This window comes from Cucurbita pepo, chromosome 11 (assembly GCF_057944985.1).
Source record: "Cucurbita pepo subsp. pepo isolate OVF chromosome 11, ASM5794498v1, whole genome shotgun sequence".
In the NCBI taxonomy this organism is placed as follows: domain Eukaryota; kingdom Viridiplantae; phylum Streptophyta; class Magnoliopsida; order Cucurbitales; family Cucurbitaceae; genus Cucurbita; species Cucurbita pepo.
Window position 1 is genome coordinate 3,272,237 of NC_141808.1, and position 15,375 is coordinate 3,287,611.

Here is a 15,375-nt window from a genome sequence, read left to right on the forward strand (position 1 = left end):
TAGGAATATAAACTTAGATTATCTCCAATTTTTTTAATGTTACTTTTCAAAATTTATGTGTATTTTTAAAATATGGTACTAGTAGTTTTATTCACATATAGTGATATGAACCACGACCAAAAAATTTTCATACCTCAAGGTCCAATTACAGGGACGAGAGCTAAGAAGCTACAATACATCTTGTACACTTATATTCAAGATATGGTTAGCTCATCAAAGGAAATTCTAGAAGATGTTGAAGACCTCTCTTATATGTTGTGCAAAGTTGAGCTTCAAGAAAGAGAGACATTAAATCCACTCTAAGTTGCATTTAATGAACTCAACTAAATTTATTAAACTAGTGCAAAAATGACTAATAAACACGTCTCATTCGTTGCACTATTTAATTATAATTTAAATATTTGTTTGTCCTAGTTTTTAATATAGGAGATAAGGTTATATTGTAACCCACAAGTTACCATATTTTACCATTAACTAGCCATTGAAAATTAGGGGAATACTGGCCAATTTAATTTGAGAGTTATGTGTCACATACGTTGTAAAGGTTGTAAAGGCGCATTATTTTCTTTGATCAGATGTGTCACCTACGTTAAAGTTGTAAAGGCTATATAAAACCTTCTTTTCTTTGATTACATACATCACATTTTGGAATTAAAAAAAATATATATATAGAATTTTTTGGTTGAGAGCAAGGATTTTCTTTGCAAATTCTCGTATTTTAAAATTTGCATGTCTTTGCAAATTCTCGTATTTTAAAATTTGCATGCTAGAGTCATTCAACTGGTATTAATCAAACCTCTTGTGAAGTGATTCGAATCACGAGTTTAGAAACGAGGTTTTTTTACTTTTGATCTCGATCATCAACTTAATCGGTTCCGTATTTTCCCTTGGGTTGATTCCATATCATAAAGGGTATTTCTAAATTTTTTTAAAAGTTAAAAAAAATGTAGTTTTTAAAAGCTAGATGCTTTTAAATTCATAAAATATATATATATAAAAAGATATTAATATAACTTTTACACAAATTTATCCAAAATGACTTAAAAAAAAAAAGTAAATATTATTTAACTTTTAAATGTTATTTTAAAAGTTAAAAGGTTATTTTGTTACACTAAGTATAAAGTTGTATTTTTATTAATTTAGTTTAATAATTGTAATAAGACTAAAAAATAATTTTAAACTTTACTCTTTATCACTGGGTTGCTATCGCTCTTTAAAGCCCTAATAATCCTTTCGCAATTTTCTGCATCACATTGCCGCCTCCTTCCGCCGTTCATTCTTCCTTGCCGGTCCGATTAAAATGTCGACGGTCGAAAGCTTGCTCAATCCATCCGCCTCCAAGCTTTTTTCCTCCAAATCCCTGTTCAATCCTTCCATTTCCAGTTCCTCGATTTTCTCGCCCGCTCCGCGATGGAGCAGATTAAGTTCTTCGTCGCTGTCGATTAGGTGCTCGGCAACTCAGCAAATGGAGGCTGTGGTTGATTCTGTAAGTCCAGGGCAGTTCCGAGTTGATGTTCTCTCGGAATCACTGCCATTCATCCAGAAATTTCGAGGTAAAACGATTGTTGTGAAGTACGGAGGGGCCGCCATGAAATCGCGGTCGCTCCAGGCTTCGGTTGTTAACGATCTTGTTCTTCTGTCCTGCGTCGGCCTTCGTCCGATCTTGGTCCATGGCGGCGGGCCGGAAATCAATAACTGGCTCAAACGGCTCAACATTGAGGTCGTTTTCCGCGACGGTCTGCGGGTGACCGACGCCGAAACGATGAAAATAGTGTCGATGGTGTTGGTCGGCGATGTGAATAAGAATCTGGTCTCGTTGATCAATAAGGCCGGAGCATCGGCTGCAGGGCTCTGCGGTGTCGATGGGCGGCTACTTACGGCTCGTCCAGCCCCTAACGCGGCACAGTTAGGATTTGTAGGCGAGGTTGCACGTGTGGATCCTACGGTTCTACAGGCACTTCTGGACAAAGGCCACATTCCGGTGGTTTCTTCGGTGGCTGCCGATGAGTCGGGGCAGATGTACAATATCAACGCGGACACAGTGGCCGGAGAATTAGCGGCGGCGCTGGGGGCGGAGAAGCTGATCTTACTGACGGATGTGGCGGGGATTCTTGAAGACCGTGACGATCCGAAAAGCTTAGTGAAGCAGATAGACATCAAAGGGGTGAAGAAGATGATGGACGAGGGTAGAATCGGCGGAGGGATGATTCCAAAGGTGAGTTGTTGTGTACGATCGTTGGCTCAAGGGGTGAGGACGGCGAGTATCATTGACGGGAGGCTGGAGCATTCGTTGCTGCTAGAGATCATGACTGACAATGGAGCCGGAACCATGATTATAGGCTAAGGTCAGAATTTTGAAGCTTTGAACTCCTTGAATTTTCTAGGAAATGTATACAGTTAATCAATGGTGATGATATTGTCTGATCTGGGAAACATATTTGGATGAATTTGTATGAGTAATTGCGATTGAATTCGCCTGAAAGTGTTGATTATTAATGTTATGAATAAATTTTCGTTCTTCTTGTACAAGAACAACATGGATTCTTAGAATTTTAAGACGTTCAATTCGAGACCTATCATACATGAACTTATTAGTCATTTTCACAGTTAGAACACCTAATAAATATTTTTAAAATTTTAGTTGTTTTTTTTTTTTTTTTTTTTTTTTTTTTTTTTTTAATCCAAAATCGAAACTTGTTGAACTTCTTCAAAACATTTTAATGCTAACAAATTTTTGTTGCTCTCCACTGGGAAATGGTTTAATTAATTGATGGAGTTATTGATATGAGCTTAGGAAGCATGAATTTAAGAAAACCATGCCACCCAATAAGCTACAATTTAAGTTTGATAGTTTCCAACTTAAAATAGTAGATAATTTGAATTAAAGGTTTGATTAAAGAACGCTTGTTACCTGTCATGGTTATGCTTATGGTCGTGGCCGTATGTCGGATGTCTTAGTCATGCTTGTCCAAGACGTGTTTGTCGAAGGTTGCATGCCCGTACCAAATCATGTTTATACCTCTTAGAGCTAAAATGTCTCAGAATGTACTATTTGTCCAAGGTTGCATGCCCGTACCAAATCATGTTTATACCTATTAGGGCTAAAATGTCTCAGATTGTACTATTTGTCCAAGGTTGCATGCCCGTACCAAATCATGTTTATACCTCTTAGGGCTAAAATGTCTCAGAATATACTATTTGTCCAAGGTTGCATGCCCGTACCAAATCATGTTCATACCTCTTAGGGCTAAAATGTCTCAGAATGTACTATTTGTCCAAGGTTGCATGCCCGTACCAAATCGTGTTCATACCTCTTAGGGCTAAAATGTCTCAGAATGTACTATTTGTCCAAAGTTGCATGCCCGTACCAAATCATGTTTATACCTATTAGGGCTAAAATGTCTCAGAATGTACTATAGTAAGACGTGACTAGTGGTCATTTTTTCATACCCAGGTTATATACTATCAAAGTTGTTGCTTTAACATTACTTTCTTTAAAATTGTTTTCAATGTATTTCTTCGTTCATGTTTTCTAAAACATTTCTTTTAAACATAACTCGAGACTCGAGCATACGTCAATATTGTATGTGAAGTCCAAATTTCACATAGGTGACTTATTTGCTATATTAAAATAAATGTCGCTCAATTATTGTTCAGTGAGTGTGATCCACACAACAATATATCTATCGGCGAAGACATAATTGAATGTCCGAATAAAATATTGGCTCAATTAGTACAACGTGACAAAAAGAAAAAAAACACAAAGAAAAACACAAAAAGTGTATGGAGGACCAAAACAGAACTTTCCTTCCAACTAAGGCTCCGAAAATAAGCAACTTGTCGTAGGGGACTTAACATTTGCAAACAAGCTCAGACCGCCGGGAACAGAATATATTGAAGCAGCCGCCACCACCACCGCCGCCTTCATTGACCAAAGCCACCGCATTCTCGGACTTTCGAGACATAAGACGACGGTTATATTAAAAGTTTTAGAGTTTCTACACCTATTTTTAAGTTTTAATTTTGTATTAATGCGTTTCTAAATAAAAAAATGTTAAATAACTTATAATTTAAGGCTAAATAAAACTAAACTACGAAGAAAAATACTAATTTTTAAAATTAAAATTTTAATTTTATCGGTAATTTATCAATGGTTCAATAATAATAATAAAAAAGAGTATAAATTATTTTTTTTCTATGGCCGAATGACATAATGAATATTTAAGTTAAATTATAAATTTAATCATTATATTTCGATAGTAATAAATAATCTTTAAAAATATCTTCATGTCATTTAATTTTTTATTTTTTCGTGATTTGAAAACATATATTTCGATTTTTTTTTGTCTATTAAATTCTAGATATACTTAACCTTTTAAATTAACTGATTTATTTTAATGAAATTTGTTAAAGTTGAGAAATATTTTTGAAACTTATTAAAATGTGTATTTTTGAAAAATAATACTAAAATATTTAGTAAAATATATTTTTTTACTTTTAAAAATTTTAAAATATAATAATAATAATATTATTATTTTTTTAAGTTTATAAACATTTTTTACACACAAGATTATGAATATTTTTATTAAGTGGGGTTTGACTATGACGTTTATAGACGGCGTTAAAGCTTCGTTTATATATGCGGCCGTTTAGTGCTTAGAAAGGACAGATCTCAGGATTCTCATTTAACTCCGTTATTTATTTATTTATTATTATTATTATTTTATCACATCACGAAACTTTTGAGATATTGTATGTGGGGGTGGACAAGAGGCATACAAATAATAAATAAATAAATAAAAGAGAAGAAGAAAATAATAGTAATAAATAAGATTATTTTAGAATTCTTTCGCAGTGAATTTGAATTTAATCTTATAATAATTATTATAAAGTTATTGGTATACAAATTAACATGAGAGTTTAAAAAAAATAGAGTTATTGGTACTTGTAGTATCTAATAGCAGTGAGCTTGAGTTATTACAAAGAGTACCAGTTCGTCATTAGAGGATGTGAAGCACTAGTCGAAGGTTAGACGCTATTCATAGTAGACCCAGTTTTAAAACTGTAAGGCTGATGACGATCCCAGTTTAAATCTGTAAGGATAATGACGATTCCAGTTTAAAACTGTAAGGCTGATGATGATAGGTAACGAAGTAAAACAAATAATATTTGTTATCGGTGAGCTTTGACTATTACTAATGGTATTATAACTAACATGGGTCAGATGTGCCAACAAAGACTTTGGCCCAAAAAGGTAGGCTGTGAGATCCCACTATCAGAGAAGAAAAGAAACATTTTAAGGGTGTGAAAATTTGTTTCTTTTAGAGAAGTTAAACTTAACCCTCTCACACCATTCAACTTGAGAGCCTTCCAAATTAAAAGCAAATCGAAGGCAAAGAATCCATGAACTATGAGAAAGGTCTTCGTTCTTCTTTCGGTGAAGAAATGGGAGCGGGGAATTAAATTGAAAATTGATTGAACTGCAGTTAGGAAAATACGTACAAAATAATTCTCGCCCGATGGTTCTTAGGGTTTCCCCCTTTTTGATTCTTAGTTGCGGAATGCCCTCGAGAAATCGAGGGCTTGGCTGCGAACTTTTGTTCTGATTCCGGATTTTTCCATTTCAATCGATTGAAACTACTTTCATTTTCGAGATTTTTCTTGCAAAATTGATGGAGGGGAATGTTACTGCATTTGAGTATTAGGTTTTGATTGTTCGAGAGTCTTCACGAGGCTATTTCTAGTGCGATTGCTTATGATTTTTCGTTAAATGCTTCAATCTGCACAGTTTCTGCTACTTCTGAATTGATTGTGTGGACTGAGTTCTGTTCTTGGGGTTTCTTATCAATTAGCAGATGTTAATGATGTTTTTTATTTTACAATGCATAATGCTGCTCGGTTTCTGCTGATTCTGATGGATTTCTGAAACTATATTGTATTTCTGAATGAACCAAATAACGTTGATGCAGAAAAGAAGCTATGGTTTTGCAGGGGTTGGAGTTTCGGAGTTGCGATTTGAAAAGCGGTGGAACATTTGGTTTAATTCAATATAAAGCGAAGAACCTAGTAAGGGCTTGACATGCTGCGAATCCTCTTGAAAGAGAGGGATGCCTTCGGGAACGTGGATACAGGTGGTATATGGCTGTTGTCAGCCCGTGTCATATGGTTCTGCAGGGATTGGATTTTCGGAGTGACAATTTGAAAAGCGGTGGAGCATGTGGTTTAGTTCGTTGCAAAGCGAAGAAGCTTACCAGGGTTTGACATGCTGCAAATCCTCTTGAAAGAGAGGGATGCCTTCGGGAACGCGGACACAGGTGGTGTATGGCTGTCGTCAGCCTGTGCCGTATGGTTTTGCAGGGATTGGATTTTCGGAGTTATGATTTGAAAAGCGGTGGAGCATGAGGTTTAATTCGAAGCAAAGCGAAGAATCTTACTGGTGCTTGACATGCCGCAAATCCTCTTGAAAGAGAGGGATGCCTTTGGGAATGCGGACACAGGTGGTGCGTGGCTGTAGCCAGCTCGTGCCGTAAGGTGTTGGGTTAAGTCCCGCGAACGAGGAGGAAGAAAACAAGGTTAGTTCTGAACGATCCATACAGATTGAATCAACTGAATGCCCCTTGTTCTGGTTCTAGCTCTCACCTGTTTACTAGGTTGTCTCCTAAGGCTTAGATTCTGATTCAGCTAGAAGTCCAACTTCTCTGGATTTTTGGGTATTGCTAGTTTAGGTAACCCTCTTAGAGCTCCCAGATCATTAGCCAATGAGGGGCATAGAAGGAGCTGGGATTCTAGTGAAGTAGGGCTGAGCTTGATAGATTCTTTAAATGACAATGATAGTAGTAAACCATTTGGGAAGAACCTCGATCATCCGGTAGTAAGACTGTTCTATTCGGGCTTCGAAGCGTGACCGAGAAGTCGAATTGTTCATCACGGGAAAATCATTACCAGGGACCTAAATCCTTGCCTAAAGCTTCCATTGAACTGTTACAATGCAAGTCTTTTGGGAACTACTCTTGTTCTTTTGAATCCTACAGGTCGTTTGCTCCTCGAGCTGGTTTAACTGGTCACAGCCTCGGTAGTTGTACTACTACCGAGAGCATTGCTGCTCGTCGGTCAGCCAAAGGAGCTCGAGTGTTGGAAAAATGTCCCCTCATGAAACCTTGTTCAATTTCTTTAGGCATATCAGGTTATCTAAGAGGCCTCTCTCAGCTAGTGAGATTGAGCTGTCCGAGGATTATACTGTGTGTAATCTTGCATCGTCCAAACCCGAAAACTACTCATATTTATGGTGACTGCATTTTAGATTCGAACTCGAATTATTCGAGCTCGTTTTCGGAGAACGAAATGAAGGAGCTCGATATCTTCACTTCATATTCCTTGAGTGGTTTCTTAAGCTTCTGCTACTCCTGTCACAAGAAACTGGAAGAGGGAAAAGACATCTACATTTATAGGTTCGTCACGGGAAAACGAAAATCGTACTGTCCTCTCGCATGCCTTTTACAGTTTCAAACCATTCTTATTTAACTTGTAAACTGTTGCAGGGGGGGAGAAAGCCTTCTGTAGTCTAACGTGTCGTTCCCACGAGATATCGATAGACGAAGAACTCGAGAAATCCATTGACAAAACCTCGGAGCGTTCTCCCAAGTCCAATGCTGACCATGATGAGGACATTTTTGAAACCAGCATTGGTGGCTTTGCATAAAACTCGCCTCAATGGCTGGCTGCCATGCCCGTGGTTGACGAACCTGTCGGAGGCAATTGACACACACCCTTTTGGTCATCTGTTTGAAAAGAGCTGTTTTTATGTTCATTGGTGGCAGCCATGGATGATCATTTCTGTAAAGTGATGGTGTCTGCTTGCTTTGCTTCACCTCTCATGGTCTTTAGTGGATGATAATCTTTGGTCCTTGTTTCTATCATAAACTTAACCGAATGCCCTGTGAGCTTGAGTTACACGGAGACATAAGACTTGAACATCTAACTTTTTAGTCAATGACATATATCTAATCTAGTTAAACTATGTTTAGGTTCACGTCAAAGTTTAAATTTTGCTATGAATGTTTTTTTATTGCAAGATATGGTGAATAAATTATGAAATTTTTAAAAATGTCGCGATATAATGTTTCTCCCAAGCTTTAAACCTTGGTCGCCTATATAATCACTTAATTCAAAATATCATATAACCATTTCTGAAAATTGTTGTTCTAAGTTATATCTTTTAAAAATTAAGTAAATTTTATTAAATAACGAACCCGACTAACCATAAATTTTTAGGGTTAGGTTGGTTCAAGCAGTAGTTTTCATTTATTTGTTCTTTTAAATAAAAGTAAAATCTTAGTTTATAAAATATTTATTTACTCATTTTTTAAATATTTAGTTAAAATTTAAAACTCAAATTTAATATATATTTTTTGAAATATCATCTCTAAATAAATATTAAAAAATAATTACTAAATTTCATTTATTTAAACACGAATTTATATAAGTTTGAAATCCACTTGGAGTTTATTCTTGTAATTAATTAAGTCTAAACTCCCATAATTAAACGTGTAATTAATTCCTAATTTAAACTATAATAACAAAATAAAAACAATTGGGTTTTTTTGGTTTATTATTTTTGTAACTCATCGGCTAAACACGCACAATATTATTATTATTATTATTATTATTATTATTATTATTATTATTATTATTATTATTATTATTATTATTTAAAAAATATTCTTTTTTTAGAATTTTTACTCGTTCTGGAAAACCAGTATGTTGAGATGAGCAGCCGGTAATTTCCTCCCATTTTCTTTTTCAGCGCCTCGTCTCAGCTTACTTAACTCTCTCCGTTACCGCCATCTTTGTTCTCTTCTTTTGTTCCCCCCAATTTGATGCTCTTTCGGCTTCAATTTCAATCTCTGATCGAACTCGATCCATTTCTCCCTCTTTTTGATCTCCAATTCGTTTCTTATCCGTTCGATTAAGCGCGTCGCCGGGATATTGAACTCTTTCTGGCTGATTGGGTGGAATAGTGATTTCGATCCAGATCTAGGGTTTTGCTTCCATTTCTCTCTGAAATTGGTGCATTCTACCGTTTCCTTTTTTGTTTCGCTTGATTTTCTCCTTGAGGATTGAGGGACTCGGATCTCGCGGCTGTTGAGGTAATTTAATTGTTCGTCCCACTGGTTTTTTCGTTGTGTCTTTGCAAATTTAGGTGTAAGGATGAAATATTTCGTTTAGATACGTGTAGTTGACGGCGTCCTTGCATCTCTTGGCGTAAATTGTAGTTTGAATACTTGGATTACTTTGCACCGACATTCTTCTAGACTGATTGGAATAAGGAAATTTCGCTTTGATTGAATCTAGTTTCTTCGAATTGTTTTCTTTATTTCTATAGGAATGCGAATTGTATACGTCTATTGAAAGCTACGATCTGAATTTTTCCAAGTAATATTGACTAACATTGTGAAAATCAAGAAAAGCTTATGGTAACGGGAAATATCTTGGACTAGATGAGTTTTATTTTCTTAGTTCCGTAGGAGCTTAAGCTGACAATGGTCTCGATGTTCGACAATTAAAGTCCATTCATGCGAATGCTTTTCCTGATGTTGTTGTAGAGCTAGAGCTTACGCGCTGAAGATGGCTGTCAAAACAGCACAATCATTTAGAGATCGGACGCTGGAATTCCAGAACATAACAGAGAGGCTAAAGAAGTCTTTCTCATCGAGCACGGGAACAACTGGACCTAGTGCTGGTTCAAAGTCAGAAGAGCAGCGCTCTGCTGTGGCTCTTCAGTCTGAATTCAATAAGAGGGCTTCCAAGGTTGGATTAGGGATACACCAGACGTCTCAGAAACTCTCAAAGTTGGCAAAATGTAAGTAGTTGAATTGGAAGTAATCTATGGTGCATCTGCGCAGTCTTGTATCCTGTAGTTCAGACCAGACGCCATTTTCAATAAATTTTATCATCTAAGCCTGTCATATTAATCATTAGTTAAATTGCTAAGTTTTAAAGTTTGAGCAATTCCTTGTTAAATTCCATTAATTTGAGGACCATAATCAGAAAAAGATTGGTAAGTTTCATAATGCATTATGCCATGGTAGATGTTTGGTAACGTATTGGGTGGTTCTAACAATCTAAGTAGGTACTGAACATTTTCCTTGAGATTCCGTTTATTTATCGAAAATATATTTTAAACTCTGAAAAAACTGCTGCTGTGGCTCATTCCTTTTGTAAATTGTAACTTCTTGACACCTTAAAATTTTAGGCAGTTAATTTTATTTAGTTTGCAAAATGCAAAGGAGACTAGGGAAGAAACATTTATCTGTTTCACGTGGGTTGGTTTTGTTTTTAGTTACATTATTGAGCTTAATGGAGAATGCCTAATGTTGCATATGAAAATAAATTTTCTTAAAGGTATTGCATGAAGCATGACAGTGAAAGTTTCTAATTTTCTGATTGAGTTTTGATGTTCACATCATGATTTCCAGTGGCAAAGAGGACTTCAGTTTTTGATGACCCAACAATGGAAATTCAGGAGCTAACTGCTCTTATTAAGCAGGACATTACAACCTTGAACTCTGCCGTTGTAGATCTTCAGCTTCTCTGCAACTCTAGAAATGAAAATGGAAACATATCCAGTGATACTACTAGTCATTCAACCACTGTGGTAGATGATCTTAAGAATCGACTGATGAGCACCACAAAAGAGTTTAAAGAAGTTCTAACCATGCGAACTGAAGTAAGCTCAAATGTTGCACTGCATTTTTTTTCTTCGATTGGCTTTTATTATCTCAGTGACAGACTTTTCCAGCTTTTTTTTAATACTTACGTTATTTGTTGGTTTAATGAAGAATTTGAAGGTTCATGAGAATAGAAGACAACTATTTTCTTCTACTGCTTCAAAGGAATCTACCAATCCTTTTGTGCGCCAGCGTCCATTAGCTTCCAGGTCAGCTGCTGGTGCCTCAAGTGCGCCCCCTCCTCCATGGGCCAAGGCGTCCACATCTTTTTCTAAAACATCTCCCGGGTGAGAATTTTTTAATTGTTCCAGTTGATATATTCACACCCTTCTATTTATGCAAAGCATCTTCTTAGTTGTTTTAGATGATAGTGGGATATGTTCAAAATATAATTTTGGGTTTATGGTGCTTGCAAATGTGCTTTCCCCAACTTGCAGTCATAAAAGTGATAAAAAAATACATCTCCTCTGAATTGCCTCATGAACTTTATAATATGTCCCAAATTACTCAAGTGTAGAAACTGTGTGAGAAAGGGGGAGCCGTGTGAGAGGATAATCATGTATTTGTGTGGGGCCCATAGGTTTTGTTTGTTACGTGAGAGGCTTCGGGGGTGGAGGTTTACTGGGGAGAGTTGTTTTGTGGTGAGGGTATCTTTTTGGGTTTGGTTTTCTGGAACTTGTCTTTTGAGTAAGAGAGGTGGGGAGCTCTCAAAACTTTTCTTGGCTGCAGTGTATTGATGAATAAAATTGTTGGCTTAGGGCTATCACTTTACTGTTTGACTCTCGTCCACTCTCTCCCTCTCTCTCACACAAACACACAAGAGAAAATTTCCAACACACTTCTCCTCCACAAGAAATTCCAAGCAAAATTTCCTCTTCAATTAATATCTACGATCTTCAAATTCATAGTATCCCTCCAGCGTCCCCAATTTGATTTTTAAAATTTATTTGAGTTAATTATTGTGAGTTTCAACTATGAATGTTATATCATGGAATACTTGAGGATTTGGGGATGATACTAAACAAACAACTTTGAAGAAATTTATCCAGCTTTTCTACCTAGATTTGGTATTAATTCAAGAGATCAAGATTGGAGTTTTTAACCAAAAATTGATCAAATTCTTTGCTTGATAGCTTTCATGTTTCAAAAGATCGAGATCAATTGTTGGACAATTCAAGGGTATCAAGACAAGTTTGTATTTTTTCTGACTATTCTCCTTTACTTTTGGAAGCTGGAAGTTTTGTTTGAGGGTCTTCCCCTTTTAGATTTCATAACAGTTGGATGTAAATGTTAGATTTTGAGTTGACTTCAGCAGTTATCCTTTGTGATTCAATGAAAATTCTATCCTGGAACACATGGGGGTTGGGGGATTATTTGAAAATACTCAGTTTGAAGAAGTTTCTGCAGCACCGTTGTCCTGACTTGGTTCTTCTACAAGAATCAAATGTTGGTATATTTTATTCAAAGATCATTAAATTCATGTGGAGTTACGAAGTAGCACTTTATGTTCCAGTGTTTAATGCTTAGGTTGGAGAAAAGGTGGTTGATGTAACGTTCATTTTGGCGTTTTCCAAAAGAGTTTTGCATGCTCCAATTTTTATATTTTGGTTGGTTAGGGGCTGAAGTCATATTTTGGTTGGTTAGGAGTTGATACAACTTATTTGCATGAAGAGCTTTTAAAAGACGCTTCACTGGAGGAGCTAGTGGCTGATAAGCTTTATTATTCCCAGTGTTGAGCTCTATTTGATTGTAATTGCCTCTAGGTTCTTGATTTTTCTTTTTCTTTATCTATTTACACTCCCTTTGGGAGTCTATATTCCTTGAACATTTCATTTTCATTATGCCAATAGAAGTTTTTCGTTCCAAAAAAAAAAAAAAAAAAAAGATCTTTGGAGGAAGTGCTTGACTTCGCTCTTTTCTTGGCTCCCTATTGGTGTAAAAATGTTTTACCTTTTAGTAATTATTCTAAACTCTCTTATATCCTGCTGGAGAAGTTTTTTACGATCTCTTTTGGATGGGTTCCCCCTTTTGTACATTTCATTTAATCAATGTAATTGTTTCCTATCAAAAGAAAGAAAGAAAAAAAAAAAAAAAAAAGTCTTGAACTCTAAATTTTGAGAAGAGGCAAATGAAACACACCAAACCCAATGTTTACCTGGTGGTTCCTTGAACAATTTGCTATTCCTTTCTACCCAGTAACCTTATCTCCTGAACAATCGCCCTGCTCCTTTCTTACCATATTTGTTTGAGCATGGCCCTAGTCACCATAAGCAACTAAATTGTAGCTTAAACTTTTAAAGGATAAACTCAACCATTTTGATGTCTGAAATCTCTTAAATTACCAGGACAATGACATTGAATCCCAGTTTGCATTTATTATTGTTTTTGGTGAAAATTGCTGTACTTGTAAAATGACCATTTTAGAAATGCTCATTCTATCTCATTCACTCTCTTTGGATCAGTATTTATCTTAGAAACTATTATTGTCAACCCAAGGATTTTAAATTCATCGTTAGTGCCAATTGGAGGAATATTCGTTAGGTCTTTACTTGGATTGATGTCTTCTCTGCTGCTGTGCGTGTTTCTAATGGAAGTTCACATGTAGCTCTTATATATATATAGAAGTTCATAAGTTCATTGTTGTGCTATATTTTTTTTTTTGTCGTGCTGTTTCTACTTTCCTGTCGAATTTCATTTAACGATTATTATGTTGTGTAATGAAAATTATGTTGCTTGTAAATTTACAGGAAGCAGGTGGATGGGGAGAGTCAACCATTGTTACAGCAGCAGCAGCAGCAGCAACAGCAGCAGATGGTTCCGTTACAAGACACTTACATGCAGAGCCGAGCTGAAGCTCTTCAAAATGTAGAATCCACCATTCATGAATTGAGCAATATCTTCAACCAGCTAGCCACTCTGGTTTCTGAACAAGGAGAGATTGCTATCAGGTTCTACCCTCTTGCACCTACTTCAGAATCTCCGATTACATAATTACTTTTGTGTTGCAAACAAAGCATGAAATATATGGTTTCAGTATCCATTACATTCAAGTTGACTTTGAACCTTAAAGAGCTTGATGTGCTACACAAGATTGAATGGGTCTAAATATAGCCTTCAGTAAAACTGGATAAGTAGTTTCCTGTCAATTGGGCTCTTTTACCATTTATTTCATCAGTAACGTATAATTCGATGGTTGCCGTGAATGTTGGTTTCCATGTAATGTGATTTTTTGAGGGGGGTTTTCCTCCCAGCATGATTCTAATATAAAATTGGTTGTAAGATTTCAACCAATTTTTTTACGGGTTATATAAGAGGGTCTCATGTGTGTAGAGATACTTGTGTTCCTCCATAGTTTCTTTTTAACAAGCTATGAACGTAGTCTCCTGTGATTACTTGTGTACCTCTGATTAAAATACGAATGATATATGTTTTCCATGATATATATTTTCACTGTTGGAATATACAGTAGCCGATATAAATACATTTTCCGTACGCCATAAGTCCCATCCAACTAGCTTACAGTTCAAAAGTTAATTTGGGTCGGTTTTTGCAGGATCGACGAGAACATGGACGATACTCTGTCGAATGTGGAGGGGGCACAGGGAGCATTGCTCAAGTATCTAAACAGTATATCATCAAATAGGTGGCTGATGATCAAAATTTTCTTTGTACTAATATTCTTCCTCATGGTTTTCCTATTTTTTGTGGCATAGTGGTTGAAGAGAGAGTTGTAATTGGAAAAATGAAGAGAAAAGAAAATTGGTTTTTTGCTGTCTATTAATATCCCTTCGTATTCTTTTTTCATATACCTCCTCCTCCTGTTAGTCAGTCTGTCAGTCACTCACTCCCTCCCATGCATATTATACTTTTCAGACGGAAGACCTGGGATTCTTCTGGTCCAGTATAATATAATGTTGATAATGTTGTCAGTTTGTGAATTGTAAGAGGCGTTAATTACTTCGTGACAATTGCCAAAACATTTGGCGAACCCTCTTTTTTCTCAGTAATTTATAATTATGGTTTCTGTCTCCATTATATTGCTTATGATCAGCTTTAAATTTTCAGGTTCGTGTTGAGAAGGAATGCGTCTATGCACGCATCGCTCAACAACTCGTCCTATATGTATTAAATTTCTACAGATTGAAGAGCACCTATTATTGGTCTCGTTTCTTTTTTAACTTTTTGTAGGAGGATTTAACTATAGGACGAGTGGTTTTATTATTCATTTAGTTCTTTATTTGAGGCAGAAGATTATGGCAGAGATAACGAAAAAGAACCCATATTGAGAAGTGGATGAGCAACAAAGCATGCAATAAAAGAAATGGATGCAAAGAGTGCAAGGGATCACCCAAGGAAAGTAAGGTTTTGACCTGGAAAATTTTCTATCCATAGATAGGGAGATCTTCATCTCTCGTCCCTCCTTTCCAGTCTTTTCGTTCGTACCATAAAAATTTGTGTAAACACAAGCCTAAATAACAGTTCCATAAACTTTTTTCATGTCCAACAAATTCTAACTATAATTTTTTTTTTTTTTTTTTTTTTTTTTTTTTTGTTTTAACTCGATACTTTTAGCTCAAGACTCTATTTAGTTTTTTAAACTATGATTCTTTTTTTTCTTTTTTTTTTTTTAATAAAAATTCCTATGGGG

At 35.9% G+C, this 15,375-nt stretch overlaps 2 protein-coding genes and 1 pseudogene across 3 annotated transcripts; all 3 read left to right on the forward strand.

Annotated features, from left to right (window-relative positions):
- Positions 1-1,245: 1,245 nt before the first annotated feature.
- Positions 1,246-2,535, forward strand: LOC111804987 (acetylglutamate kinase, chloroplastic). The gene has a single exon (XM_023689836.2). It carries the CDS (start codon positions 1,301-1,303, stop codon positions 2,342-2,344), a length of 1,044 nt encoding a protein of 347 aa, XP_023545604.1. The 5' UTR covers positions 1,246-1,300; the 3' UTR covers positions 2,345-2,535.
- A 4,008-nt stretch (positions 2,536-6,543) lies between these two features.
- LOC111804990 (FCS-Like Zinc finger 10-like) lies at positions 6,544-8,017 on the forward strand (annotated as a pseudogene). The gene is made up of 2 exons (XR_002816593.2): positions 6,544-7,448; positions 7,539-8,017. The product of XR_002816593.2 is annotated as an FCS-Like Zinc finger 10-like (transcript).
- A 734-nt stretch (positions 8,018-8,751) lies between these two features.
- LOC111804989 (syntaxin-32) lies at positions 8,752-14,757 on the forward strand. Its single transcript, XM_023689837.2, has 6 exons — positions 8,752-9,146; positions 9,603-9,859; positions 10,476-10,726; positions 10,839-11,014; positions 13,475-13,675; positions 14,281-14,757. Exons 2-6 carry the CDS (start codon positions 9,625-9,627, stop codon positions 14,438-14,440), a joined length of 1,023 nt encoding a protein of 340 aa, XP_023545605.1. The 5' UTR covers positions 8,752-9,146; positions 9,603-9,624; the 3' UTR covers positions 14,441-14,757.
- Positions 14,758-15,375: the final 618 nt, after the last annotated feature.